General features: G+C 48.7%; 1 protein-coding gene across 1 annotated transcript in view; it reads right to left on the reverse strand.

The window, feature by feature from the left end:
- USP12 (ubiquitin specific peptidase 12) overlaps positions 1 to 295 on the reverse strand; it is a 63163-nt gene extending 62868 nt beyond the window's left edge. The window contains exon 1 of the mRNA XM_055426346.2: positions 46 to 295. Within this exon, the coding sequence (XP_055282321.1) occupies positions 46 to 93 (48 nt within the window). The 5' untranslated portion in view covers positions 94 to 295. The remainder of the gene's footprint in view (positions 1 to 45) is intronic.
- Positions 296 to 13836: the final 13541 nt, after the last annotated feature.

The raw sequence follows: 13836 nt of genomic DNA on the forward strand, positions 1-13836 counted from the left end.
GGGCGGCAAGGGAGGGGACGCGGGCCGCCCGCCCGCCGCACCTACCATGGTACAGATGGAGGCGAGTTTGGAGACCGTCATTAGGATTTCCATCCGCCCAGCGCCATCTTCCACCCAATCGCGGCGGCGGCGGGCGGGGAGGGAGGCAGCCGGGCCGCCCGCTCGCACCGCGGGCCGACCCCGAGCCGCCGCGGACCCACGCACCGAGCCTGCTCAGCCGCCGCTGCCGCTTTCGCCGCCGGCGCTCCGGCACTCCCCGCCGCGGGCCCCAGCCCCCGCCTGCCGGCAGCCCGCCCGCCCCCGGCTCCTCCCCGGCGCAGGGCGCAGCCGCTGCCTCGAGACCCGCGCCTGCCCGCCGCGCACCCCGCCCAGCGCGCTGGGGAGCGGGCTCCGCCGAGGCCCTAATGCCCGGCCTGCCCGGCAGCTGCGCGGCCCGCGCCCGCCCCCGCCCCGCCCTCCGCCACCGCCCCGCCCTCCGCCACCGCCCACCTCCGCGCGCCCTGCCCACTCCCGCGCCGGCCCCGCCCGCCGCCGCGCACCTCCGCCCTCTCCCGTACCGGCCCCGCCCACAGCCGCGAGCCCCGCCCGCCGCCGCGAGCCCCGCCCACTCCCCGCGGACACCTCCCTCCACCTCCCTCCGCCTCCCTGAACGCGCCACTCTGGGAACTCCCGCGCCGGCTCCACCCCGCGCCGGCTCCACCCCGCGCTCGGCCGGGGCGGGGCTCGAGCGGCACCGCCTCCCGCCCGCGGCCCTCGCGGTCCTAGAGCCTGAGCTTCGGGTGAGGGACAAGGAGGGACACGGGGGCAACCAGAGTCCATCCTGAAAGGAGCTGACCTCCAGCCTCTACCAAGGCCGAGGGGACAGCTAGCCCCCACTGCCCAGCCAGAAAACTGAGGGGCGGTCTCCATAATTCTGGGTGCGATGGGAGGAAACCTGCTTCTGGACAGTTAAAATAGCCCGGGTCATCCAACATCCCAAACAGCTAAAATTCAAGATGGTTTGTCTCTTTTTACACACTTTGGGTGAATAACCTGGGTCAAAACACCATGATTTAGCGAAAGACAAATTAATTCAATAAACGTGAAAGGGGCAAAGAAGAAACTATATGTATTTAGCTCTTTGAATCAAGAAAGGTAAATTACAAGGAAGGGGGCGAAGCTGCTTTCCCGCCTGCTTGTTGGCCATAAATTTAGAATTTGGTTATAAATATAGTTTCTAAATATATTTGTTCTGAAAGTCGAGTTGCAAAATAGGAAAGATCTCAACCCAGCAGTGATGATGATGTTCCCAGGGACAAGTAGTCCCGCAAGTGAGAAAAAGGTCCCGTGAGAAATGGTGAAGCTGGTGTTAGCCAGGAGGACAGTTACTATTTTCCGCTTTTGTAAAATGCATCGTCGCACCCTGTCCTTCCTGTCAGGCAGCTCAGCTTCACTTCTTCCTATTTGAGAAAGAAGTTCAAGTTAATAGAGTATAAATTATTGTATTAGCGGGCATGTGTGCTCAGTCACTCAGTCGTGTCTGACTGTTACCGACCCCAAGGACTGTAGCTGACCATGGGATTCTCTAGGCAAGAACACTGGAGTGGGTTGCCATTCCCTTCTCCAGGGGAATCTTCCCCACACCGGGATCGAACCCGCATCTCCTGTGGCTCCCGCATTGACAGGCAGATTCTCCACCACTGAGCCACCTGGGAAGCCCTTATTGTATTAGAAAGCTGTGATTTTTCACGATTAAAGAACTGTGGTCATGGAATGCTTTTTTGGGTTCCCCCATTTCAGTGGGGCAGAAATTCAGACACATCTCTAAAATCAGATATTCCTTATCTCCTCAGTTCAAAACATTCAAAAAAACAAAACATTCAAACAAAATTTAGGTGAAAAATAGATTTTTGGTACATGCATGCTGTTTCCATAGTGATTTCCATTATAAGCTTGCTTGGGGGAAAATAAATTGCAAACAGAATGTAACCAAGTCCCATAGTAGCTGGCCTGATGCTCCAGGTACCTGCCTCCTGGGAAGCCAGGCCCACCCTCTTTGCCCTGATACCCGAGCCAGTACTGCTGCTGCTGCTGCTCAGTCACTTCAGTCGTGTCCGACTCTGTGTGACCCCATAGACGGCTCCCCCGTCCCTGGGATTCTCCAGGCAAGAACACTGGAGTGGGTTGCCATTTCCTTCTCCAATGTGTGAAAGTGAAAAGTGAAAGTGAAGTCGCTCAGTCGCGTCCGACTCTTCGCGACCCCAGGGACTGCAGCCTACCAGGCTCCTCCGTCCATGGGATTTTCTAGGCAAGAGTACTGGAGTGGCTTGCCATTGCCTTCTCCGGAGCCAGTACTAGAAAGCTCCAAAAAACACATTCAGGGTGCTGGGTGCTCATCTCCCTGTTTCTCTGCCCAGACCAGGAAGTATCACCCACCTGAATTCCTTCTTTCTATGTTTCATCTTGCTTAGGCCTCCAGTGTGTGCCTGGGCCTCCTACCAGTGTCACCATGCCCCTCGATGCTGTCTGTCTCCCCTATTTGAATTGAAATCCATCTTCATCTTGTCCCATCAAGCAGGTCTGCACCAGAACTTGAGCCCCACCTCTATCTATGCTGCCCAAAGATCTTTCCTTGTCCATGGAACAGAGGCCGCCAGATTTATGTGTAAGTGTAACCCATGGACAGAGGAGCCTGGCAGGCTACAGTCCACAGGGTTATAAAGAGTCGGACACAACTGATTGAGTTTGCAATCGTGCACTTAAGAACAAGGACTTTTCTACATAGATTTCTGGTAGAATTACCTGGAGTTGTGTTGGTTGATGTTCAGTTTCTTCAGTCATGTCTGACTCTTTGTGACCCCATGGACTGCAGCACACCAGGCTTCCTTGTCTATCACCATCTCCCGGAGCTTGTTCAAACTCATGTCCATTAAGTCGGTGATGCTATCCAGTCATCTCATCCTCTGTCGTCCCCTTCTCCTCCTGCCTTCGATCTTTCCCAGCATCAGGGTATTGTCTATTGAGTCAGCTCTTCACATCAGGTGGCCAAAGTATCGGAGCTTCAACTTCAGCATCAGCCCTTCCAATATTCAGGATTGATTTCCTTTAGGATTGATGGGTTTGATTTCCTTGCTGTCCAAAGGACTCTCAAGAGTCTTCTTCAACACCACAATTCAAAAGCATCAGTTCTTCAGCACCCAGCCTTCTTTATGGTCCTACTCTCACATCCATACATGACTACTGGAAAAATCAGAGCTTTGACTGTACAGACTTTTGTAACTTAGAGCCATCAAAATTCAGGTGCAGGACTTCCCTGGTGGTCCGGCAGTTAAGACTCTTGTGCTTCCATTGCAGGGGATGCAGGTTTGATCCCCGGTCGGGGAACTAAGATCTCTCATGCCTCGCAGTGCGGTCAAAAACTTAAATAAATTGAGTGACATCACAGATCTGAAAGGCAAATATCTCAATGCCTCGGGTCTCCAGCCTAAGGTTGAATAGGAAGATACAAATGTAAAGAGAGTCTTCCAAGCGCTAGGTGCTGCCCTGGTGTGCATTTTTTGGTTTTTGTTTTCTACTACCTGTAATGCAGTTGAAGATAAGATTAAGCTGAAATATCACACTTTAGCCCCCAGAGCTTGAAAGGGATTATCTGGGCTTAGAACACAGTTTTCACCTGCAGCCATATCAGCTTCACAAAGAGCTTCATTGTATGCAGGGAAAAGATGAGTTTGTGTGCAACTGACTTCTTTTGGGCCTTCCTGAGTATATCAGCTCCAGTTTACACCCAGATAACTTTAGGGACCAACCAAGTAAACAACCTAGGGCCACGCTGATTCCATTTGGTCAGCACGATATTTATTTAAATGGCTTCATCCGAATAATTTTGCACAATCTTTTATATATTTCCTTGTATAGTTCCTTGCAAGTCACTTTGTATTTTCTGTTCTCTTCCTGCCTCCAATTCACCATGTGTCACTTTGTATATTTCTGCTGCCTCTTTCTCCCCTGAAAGGCATCAGGGTTTGCAACCAGCTGAGATCAGTGAGTGAGATGTTGCCCTTGATGGGGAAGGAAGGACATGGTGAGGAGGTAGGGAGAAGTGCAGAAGACACCCACAATGACAGGATGTGCTTATCAAGGGCTTCTCTGTGCACCAGGCATGGAGTAGGTGCCACCATCACCTCATTCCAAATGAGGAGACAGAGGCCCAAAAATAACTTTCCAAGCTTGCACAACTAGTAAGCAATAGAACCAGGATTTTAACCCGGCTCCAGAGGTCACACTTGTATATACTCTGCTAACCCAGCAAACGTCAAAGTGCCTCATTTTGATTCTAACAGAATGAGATTGAAAGGTATTCACTCCTTTGGGACCCAAATCCAGGTTTTAGCTACAAAATATACTCAGAGAGATAGTGCTCTGCCTTACTTTCCTCAGTTGGAAGATAAGGGTAATGTTTATGCCTACCCCAGAGGGGTGAGACGGGTGTGATGTGCAGATAGCATCACCAACTCAATGGACTTGAATTGGAGCAAGCTCCAGGAGATAGTGGAGGACAGAGGAGCACAACTTAGTGACTCAACAACATATTTAAATAAAGAGAGAGAGGAGTGTGATGAGGATAAAGTCTGGAGACACGGTTATAAATGTGTCTGGCACTCAGCATAGACTGGCAAGCTTTTCGACGTTTTCATAGTCAGGATGGGCGAGTACAGCTCGCAGGCTGCCAGCTCACTCCCTCCGATGGGACAAGGCTCTGCTGTGTGCCAGTCACCTGATCTGTATTTTAGATGCATTTTTAAAAAATTTTTATTTAATAAATGGTACAAAGCACAATGCCAAAAACATTGTGCATTTTTAGATGCATTTTCTAACGTAAGCTCCCAAGGCCCTTGGACCTGGATCATTTTGTGCTCATTTTATCATGCTCATCTCAGCACTGCCCACACAGTGCAGGGCCAGGGGCCAGACCCAAACGATGAAAACACAAGGTCTCTCCCCTCTGTCTCCCAATCCTTGACAGTTTAATGAATTAACCTTATTGGTGGAAGTAATTAACATTATTTACCTGTCCAGTTGGATGTGAGAGCTGAATCATAAAGAAGGTTGAGCACCAAAGAACCGATGCTTTAGAACTGTGGAACTGATGCTTTCAAATTTGAGAGTCCCTTGGACAGCAAGGAGATCAAATTAGTCAATCCTAAAGGATAACAACCCTGAATATTCATTGAAATGAATGAATGATGGTTGGATGGCATCACCAATTCAATGGACATGAGCTTGAGCAAGCTGCTGAAGATGGTGAAGGACAGCCTGGTGTGCTGCAGTCCATGGGGTCACAAACAGACATGACTGAGGGACTGAACAACAAAATTCATTGGTGGGTCTGATGCTGAAGCTGAAGCTCCAATACTTAGGCCATCTGAAGCAGAGTCAACTCATTGGAAAAGACTCTGATGCTGGGAAAGATTGAAGGCAGGAGAAGAAGGGGACAACAGAGGATGAGATGTTGGATGGCATCACTGACTCAATAGACATAAGTTTGAGCAAGCTCCTGGAGACAGTGAAGGATGGGAAGCCTGGAGTGCTGCAGTCCATGGAGTTGCAGAGAGTCGGATATGACTGAGCAACTGAACAACAACAAGCTGTCCAGCATGCTAAGCTGCCTCAGTCATGTCCAACTCTGTACAACCCTATGGATTATGGCCTGCCAGCTCCTCTGTCCATGGGATTTCCCAGACAAGAAAACTTGAGTGGATTGTCATGCTCTCCTCCAGGGGATCTTCCTGACCCAGGAATCGAACCCACGTCTATAATGTCTGCTGCATTCGCAGGCAGGTTCTTTACCACTAGCACCACCTGGGACGTCCCCCCATCATTTAATCAAAACAGTGATGTTCTTTTGTTGGTTTCAATCAACAAATCAGTGACTGTCTTTTCAAGACTGATTTCGAATTCAGACGAATGAAGTTGAAGCATATGCTCTATGGATATACAACTCCACTTTGCTGGGCAGCATGGTATTGTAGCTAATATATCAAAACGTTGTCATTGTTTAAATCCAAGTTTTCAAATAGAGGGCCAAAGGCACAGCCCCTTTATACTTTATTTAAAACTGAAAAAAATTAGTTCATTCTTTAAAACCAATATCAATTGGTCATCTACTGATGCTTAAGAGAAATCTGTGCCCTCAGGAAGTACATGGTCCTTTGGGGATGAACAGGTGAGTTTTATGGAAAACGAGCTGAGAAAATGAAGAACGTCTGCCTGCAGGAGGGACGAGGTGAGGCCAGCTTCACAACTTGGAAGAACAGGATGAACAGTGGTGAGGGAAGGGACCACAGAGGATACCCATCTGAGCCTGAGGCTCATCTAAGGCTGGGGCACTGAGTGGTCCATGGTATCTCTGGAGATGAGGGTGGAAAGTTAAGGGGATGAAATCCAACCTACAATGACCAGCAAGGGCTATGGTCTCTGGAACCTCTACGGCCATCTCCATCCGTACTAAGTTGTAGAAGCAGCCTACTCCACTATTTCCTGGGACTTCCCTGGTGGTCCAGTGGCTAAGACTCCATGGTCCCGATGCAGGGGGCCTGGGTTCAATCCCTGGTCAGGGAACTAGATCCCACATGCTGTAACTAAGACCTGGAACAGCCAAATAAATAAATACATGGATACATGTATATGTATGGCTGAGTCCCTTTGCTGTTCTCCTGAAACCATCACAACATCATTAACTGGCTATGGTGGTGCCCCAATACAAAATGAAATGTTTAATAAAAATAAACAAATATTAAAAAAGAGAAAAACCTGCTTCTTGTCCTTCTTATTCTCCATTTAGATTCCTCATCCTGCCATTTTTGAGCCTAAACGTGGTAGAGAATCTCAAGGAGACATCAAACTAACTGGTCTGTAACTGGGGAGAAAAACCTTGATTTCTGGTGAGCACAACGGTAACCCAGAATGGTTTATTCAGTACTTGGCTCCTTACTAAGCAGGGCCTGACTGTGGGAGACTGTGGAGAAAACTGGGGAGCATCCCGGCTGATTAGAAAAAGTGCAAAAGCTGCTGAGTGTGATTTGAGAAGTGGATATGTTTTCAGATGTTTCAATCAGCCACTCTATCTCCTGTAAAAAGGGGAGAGCACAGAGAGACAGCCAGAGTGACAACCTTGGATACAAACGTGAACCATTCCAGTCATGTGATTACTCAACTTTGTGCATCTGGATTGCATTTTTTTAGTGACACATGTCTGTTGAATACTTCCAACACTTCAGAAACAAAAAGCTTGCTCCTTCGAGAAGCTTGCCATCCAGTTGAGAGAGAAAACATGTACACAAATCACTTTAAGTCAGCTAAGTCCGTCTAGTCAAGGCTATGGTTTTTCCCGTGGTCATGTATGGACGTGAGAGTTGGACTGTGAAGAAAGCTGATCGCCAAAGAATTGATGCTTTTGAACTGGTGCTGGAGAAGACTCTTGAGAGTCCCTTGGACTGCAAGGAGATCCAACCAGTCCATTCTGAAGGAGATCAATCCTGGGTGCTCATTGGAAGGACTGATGCTAAAGCTGAAACTCCAATACTTTGGCCACCTCATGCGACGAGTTGACTCACTGGAAAAGACTCTGATGCTGGGAAGGATTGGGGGCAGGAGGAGACGGGGACGACAGAGAATGAGATGGCTGGATGGCATCACCGACTCGATGGACATGAGTTTGAGTGAACACCAGGAGTTGGTGATGGACAGGGAGGCCTGGCGTGCTGTGATTCATGGGGTCGCAAAGAGTCGGACATGACTGAGCAACTGAACTGAACTGAACTGAACTGAAGTACCAACTGTGCGATTTGTAGTATTATCATTGTGCAAAGAAAGTGCTTGCTTTTTCTTTAGGTCATCCAGAATTCTACCACTTACTAGACAGTAGGGTAACCTGATTCAAAGGGGAAAATTGGAAAATCCCAGAGTAACATAATTATATCTTTTAAGTAACACTCACCTCCATCTTCTTCCTCAAACACCAACAAGCTCCAAGCCATTTCTGAGCCTCTGTACTGGCCATTCCTTCTCCCAGAAACACTCTCCTCCTTTACATGGTCACCTCCTCGAGGAGGCCCACCCTGATGCCACCGTATGTAAATTTGTGATAACTGGAACCCTGTCTGTTTTAGAGCTATCCCCAAGGCCTGAGAAAGAACAGTTAAGTGCTCAATGAATAAATGTCAGTGAATGAACAGAAACTGATAAACACCTCCTCTTTAAGCATGCCCCCTCCAGAGCAGGTAGAACTGTTTTATGCTGAATAATCCACACAGTGAATGTGAAGTCTCTGGAAGCACTCAGAGACACTCCAATGCTTCTCTGAGTCTCTTCCGTCTGGAGTTTCTCATTTTCATTTCAGCATTTGCTCAGCTCTCGTAAGAAAGTGCATCAGGACAAAAAAGAGAGAGAAAATGCACTTCATGGACTCTAAAAGTCTGAAGTACCTACATCTAACTTTCCCAGTCATGACTCTGATTTTCTCGATTGTGCTTTTAGGATTTTTCTGTGCAGGCAGCATCTTACTTCATCCTGCCCTCTCCTTATGACTTACTTCTCAAAAATGTCAGGGCAGTTTTTCTGTATGATTCACCAGAATTTAACCATGTACTTGGAGTTTGTATTGTAAACGTTTGCCTCTGACCTGTGATTTTACTGCCATTTTTGCATCTTACCACCCACCGGGCCTCCTGTGCACTTGACTTTGAGGAGCCTGCCGAGGGCACCTAGTATGGGGCATTGTAGCCCCCGAGGGTTTCCTGAGATGTGCAAACTCTGTCATCACTTGAGACAGACAGGCGTGACTCCCACTTCTTCTTTTTAGAAGAATCCTCTATTAAAACAGCCGAGCATAGTGATGTTAGACAAAGGCAAAAATTCCAAACTATATTTAGCGTACAGAAACTCTTGTCGAACGTACAGGAAACTGTTCATGGTGATTTCCCAGGACTGAGGAAGTGGGAATGGGTGCATACTATTTTTATGCTCTTTGAGTTTGGGAATATACAAAAGTATGTCAATTTCAAAAGTTGAGTAAATTGAATTTTTTAAAACCAAAAGATGTAGTTATGTGACAATATTTTAAAATTATTGAGTACAATCTAAATTTGTTTAAAATGTTAACTAACTTGTCAGTGGGAGCCTAGTTCAGTTCTGGTCCATCTCTGCCTAAATAGAACACATTTGACGACTGACACTACCTCCTGTAAGACTCTGGGCTCTTCTGTCTATATTGGCTCAGACTGTTGAGAGTTAAGAAAGATAGCAGTCTCTTTACAGAAGGGCAAGCTTTTGTGTGCCTGCCTCAAGAGGTCTAGCCATGGGTATTTCTCCCGCTCTGTCAAAAGAAAGAGGTCACGGAGGAAATGAGAGATGGGAAGAAAGAAGGTGAACCCAGAAAACCCTGTCTGGTCTCCTGTTCCTGGTGCTCCATCCTCAAGGCCCAAATGGAAAAGAGGTGATATTTCTTTTCATCTCTTTTGAGATCACCCTCACGTGATCATATAACCAATGAACCCACGGCCACCATCACGTGACCTCCTGCCTGACACCTGTCCAGGAAACGGTCCAGTGCTTTTCTCCAGAAGAGTGCTCACCCTCCCAGGCACTTCTGCATCGTAACCTTTTCTGGGCGTTTTTGTAGGACTTTTTTTTTTTTGCTTTAGCCTTTCCCAATTCCCTCTGGCCAATTCTACTAAGCATAGTGTGTATGTGTGTGTGTATGTCTCTGTGTGTGTGTGTCTGTGCGTGTCTGTGTCTGTGTTAGTCGCTCAGTCGTGTCCGACTCTTTGTGACTCTGGACTGTAACCTGTCAGGCTCCTCTGTCCATGGAATTCTCCAGGCCAGAATACTAGAGTGGGTAGCCATTCCCTTGTCCAGAGGATCTTCCCAACCCAGAGGTCAAACCCAGGTCTCCTGCGCTGCAGGCCAATTCTTTACTGTCTGAACCACCAGAGAAGCTCACCAAGCATAGTAGAAATTTTATTTCTCTTTTGAACAACAGTTACACACAGGAGCAGATATATCTGCTTACTGGCACAAAGCTTGAGCAAAAATGACAGATGATACCAGTATTTCTTTCAACAGGTCTTCAAGGGAATAGGGAAACGCATGCCCATTTGTTCAATGCTCAAGCCAGGGGCTGCTGCTTCTGACAAACTGGCCACACCTGGTCCCCACTGCTCCCTCATCTTTGCTGCCTGCAAGCGGCAAGGAGCTTTTTATCTTTAAGGATTCAATAGTTAATCATTCGTAAGAAATAGGAAACAGACATCGAAAATAATAAATAAGGGAAAAAACAAAATTGTATAAAACTCTCTGGCTGTTAGCAGTGGTTGACTTCTGAAATACTAGAGGGTTTCAACTTAAGAATTAGGGATCTCAGGCTTCCCTGGTGATACAGTGGATTGGAATCTGGCTGCCAACACAGGGAACATGGACTCAATCTCTGGTCTGGGAAGATCCCACGTGCCTCAGAGCAATGAAGCCCGTGTACCATGACTCCCGAGCCCACCCGCCCCCACGCCTGTGCTCAGCAACAAGAGAAGCCACTGCAGTGAGAAGCCCACCCACTCAACGAAGAGAACCCACTTGCCGCAACTAGAGAAAGCCCTCGAGCGGCAATGAAGACCCAGTGTAGCCAATAGTAAGTACACTTTTTTAAAAAAGTATTAGGGTGTCATCTTGGTTGGATCCCCTCCTTCGCCCCGACAGGATGTCCAGTTTGTGATCCTGAACAAACTCTTCACCCTCTAAGCTCCAGTTTCCTCTTTATTGCAAAGGGGAAGACCCTGACATCATCAGCTTGTTGGGGAGATAAATGAGATACTGCATGTAAGGACTGGCCTCTGCTGGCCCCCAGGCTGAGTGACGTAAAAGAGTGCATGACCGTTCTCATGAATTCTTTCCTCTTTTCTCTTCAACAAGATGATTCAGTCAGAACAGTGTGTGGTTGCTTGATTTGAAGAGCAATGAATTCACAGTAGCCAAAGGAGGAAATAACCCCAGTGTCCGTCGATGGATGAATGGATAAACAAACTATGGCAAATACACATAATGGAATATTATTCGGCCTGGAAAAGGAACAACATTCTGATGCATGCTACAACATGGAAGTGCTTTGCAACCATGATGCTAAGTGAAATAAGCCAGTCATAAAAGGCCACACTGTATAATTCCCCTCACATGAAGTACCTAAGATGATCAGAGGCTTCCCTGGCAGTCTATTGTTTAAGACTCTGTGCTTCCACTGCAGGGGCAAGGGTTCAATCCCTGGCCAAAGAATTAAGATCCCATGTGCCATAGAATGTGGCCAATAAATAAATAATAAAATGGTTGAATGCATAGAGACAAGGAGAATGGTGGCTGCCAGGGGACTGGGAGGAGGGGAATGGAGTGCTAGTGTTTCATGAGTACAGAGTCTCCATTGAGGATGATGAAAAGCTCTGTGGTATGGACGATGGTGATGGTTCACAGCAACGTGAACACATTTAGTGCCATTGAACTGTATACTTAATAACAGTTAATATGGTAAATTTTATGCTATGGATTATACATTTCACCACAATAAAAAATAATCATGAAAAATACTCACCAAGGACTTATACACAAACAATGTCAATGCATTCATTTAGCCTGAGTTCCTCCACCCTCTGGACCCCACCTTGACCTGCCTACAGCTTCTCTTCTGCCACCCAGTATACCTCCCCACCCTAAGGCCTGCCTTCGAGTGCCCCCACGGGTCTGCCCAGGGGTCCCCGCTCCTTTCGGAATCACTACTAGGATGCAGAGGCTAAAACACACCAGGCATGCCTGTGGCTCAATGTGAAACCAGGCCTCCCTCGGTTCCTGCCCCACTGCCCAGCTGCTTCAGCACTGCTCCTTCACGGGCCTCCCTGGGCCCTGTGAGTCACCTGGACTCCTCTTTTCCACCTGTGCTGACCCCTTGGATGGAGTGACTCAGCCCTTGGATTGCCCGCTTGGCTGGGCACTTGGCCTTGCAAGGTTCAGCTTCCTGTGTCTGCTCCCTGATGACTCTCAGAGTCTGCCAAGCAGCCGAGGTCATTCTCTGCTTGTCTCCAGCAGAAGCCACCAGTCTCCGAGGCTGGGAACATGCGCGTCACCCATTTCTGCCTTCCCCAATCTGCCCGTCCGTCAGGGCCACTCAGGAGCACCTAGTCGATATGTTTCCTTTGGAACACGCCCTTGCATCCTGCTACAAGCCTCTGCATGCACGTCTGGTCTGGTCTCCCTCCTCCAGTCTGGTGTTCCCCCTCTATTCTCTGTTCCTCCTCCAGTCTTGTCTCTCTCCTCTGGTCTGTGTCCCTCCTCTGGTCTGATCTCCCTCCTCTGATCTGTGTCCCTCCAGACCTTTCTCCCCATCATGGCCAGAGTTGTTGTCCCAAATGCAGATCTGATCCTGCTGCTGTCCTGCCAAGAAGCCCTATAGGCCCCAACCCTGGAGGACAAGCCTAGGCTCCTTGCTGGCCAGAATACACCCTCACACGGGCCCCCACCTGCCATGCCAGCCTGGTCCCTCCCCCACCACAACACACAGACATCTCCCCGTCCCCGCGGGCTTCCGCCAACGCGCACATGGCATGGTTTGCCCAGAGCAGTCTCTGCCTACACCTGTTGTTTGGTGTAATTGTGAATAGCTTTCCTTTCACTCTCCACAGTGTCCTGGTTTGGGCAACAAGGTACGTGGTCACTGCATTTGCCCTAATTCTTCATCCTTCACGATCTGCTCCATGCTGGAGGTGTTGCGAAGCCTTGCCCACTCGGCCTTCTCTGTGGGACTTCACGACAGTGTTTCCCATGGCGCGTGGTTAGGAAACTGTCTGTCTTCCCTGCTAGACTCCTTGATCTTAGGTATGCTCAGTCACTCAGTAGTGTACAACTCTTCATGACCCCATGGACTGTAGCCCGCCAGGATCCTCTGTCCATGGGGTTTCCCAGCCAAGAATACTGGAGTGGGTTGCCATTTCCTCCTCCAGGGGGTCTTCTGGACACAGGGATCGAAGCTGTGTCTCTGACGTCTCCTGCATTGGCAGGTGGATTCTTTACCACCAAGCCACCTGGGAAGCCCATCCTTAAGTCTTATACATCTTCTCATCCCCAGCACTCAGAAGAGTCCCTGACATAAAGTAGGTGGTCGATTAAAGTTTGCCGAAGAGGAATGGAAAAGATGAATTCATTCATTAAATGAGAACTCTGTGCCCAACACTGTTCCAGGTTCTTGGCAAAGCAGATGACCATCCACATTCTCATGGAGTTCCTCCACATTTAAGTGGAGAAACGGACACAAGTTAGTTTCTGAGCAGATCACTGGCAGGGTCCAGGTGTGGGATTGGCTGGGTGACTAAGCAGGCTCGCCCCCAGACCTGTACTGTAGGTCAGCTTTCCTTGAGGCATGAGACTGTCTGGGGGATGAGGGCCACCCTGGCCAAAGCAAGCATTCGGTCAGAAGGGAAGAAGTACAATGTGATGACGAGAGGGCGTCATGGAGATGCTAGAACGCTGGCTTTGAAGATGGTGGAAGGGGACAAGCCAAGGAATGTGGATGGTCCCTTGAGGCTGGAAAAGGCAAGGAAATGACCCCTCCCTAGACTGTCCAGAAAGGAATGCAGCCTGGCTCAGACCTTGAGTTTAGCCCAGTGAGGCATGTGTCAGACTTCTGATCTTCAGAACCAGAAGACAAAACATTTAAGCTCTTAAAAAAAAAAAAAGGGAGAAGAGAAGAAGCAAGGAACAGAGGCTAGATAAACGCGTCCACTGGGAGGAGGACTGGGGGAACAATCCACCTCCAGGCCAGAGCTGCCT

The sequence above is a fragment of the Moschus berezovskii genome, chromosome 13, assembly GCF_049115385.1.
Source record: "Moschus berezovskii isolate FMDL1 chromosome 13, NW_MosBer_1.0, whole genome shotgun sequence".
In the NCBI taxonomy this organism is placed as follows: domain Eukaryota; kingdom Metazoa; phylum Chordata; class Mammalia; order Artiodactyla; family Moschidae; genus Moschus; species Moschus berezovskii.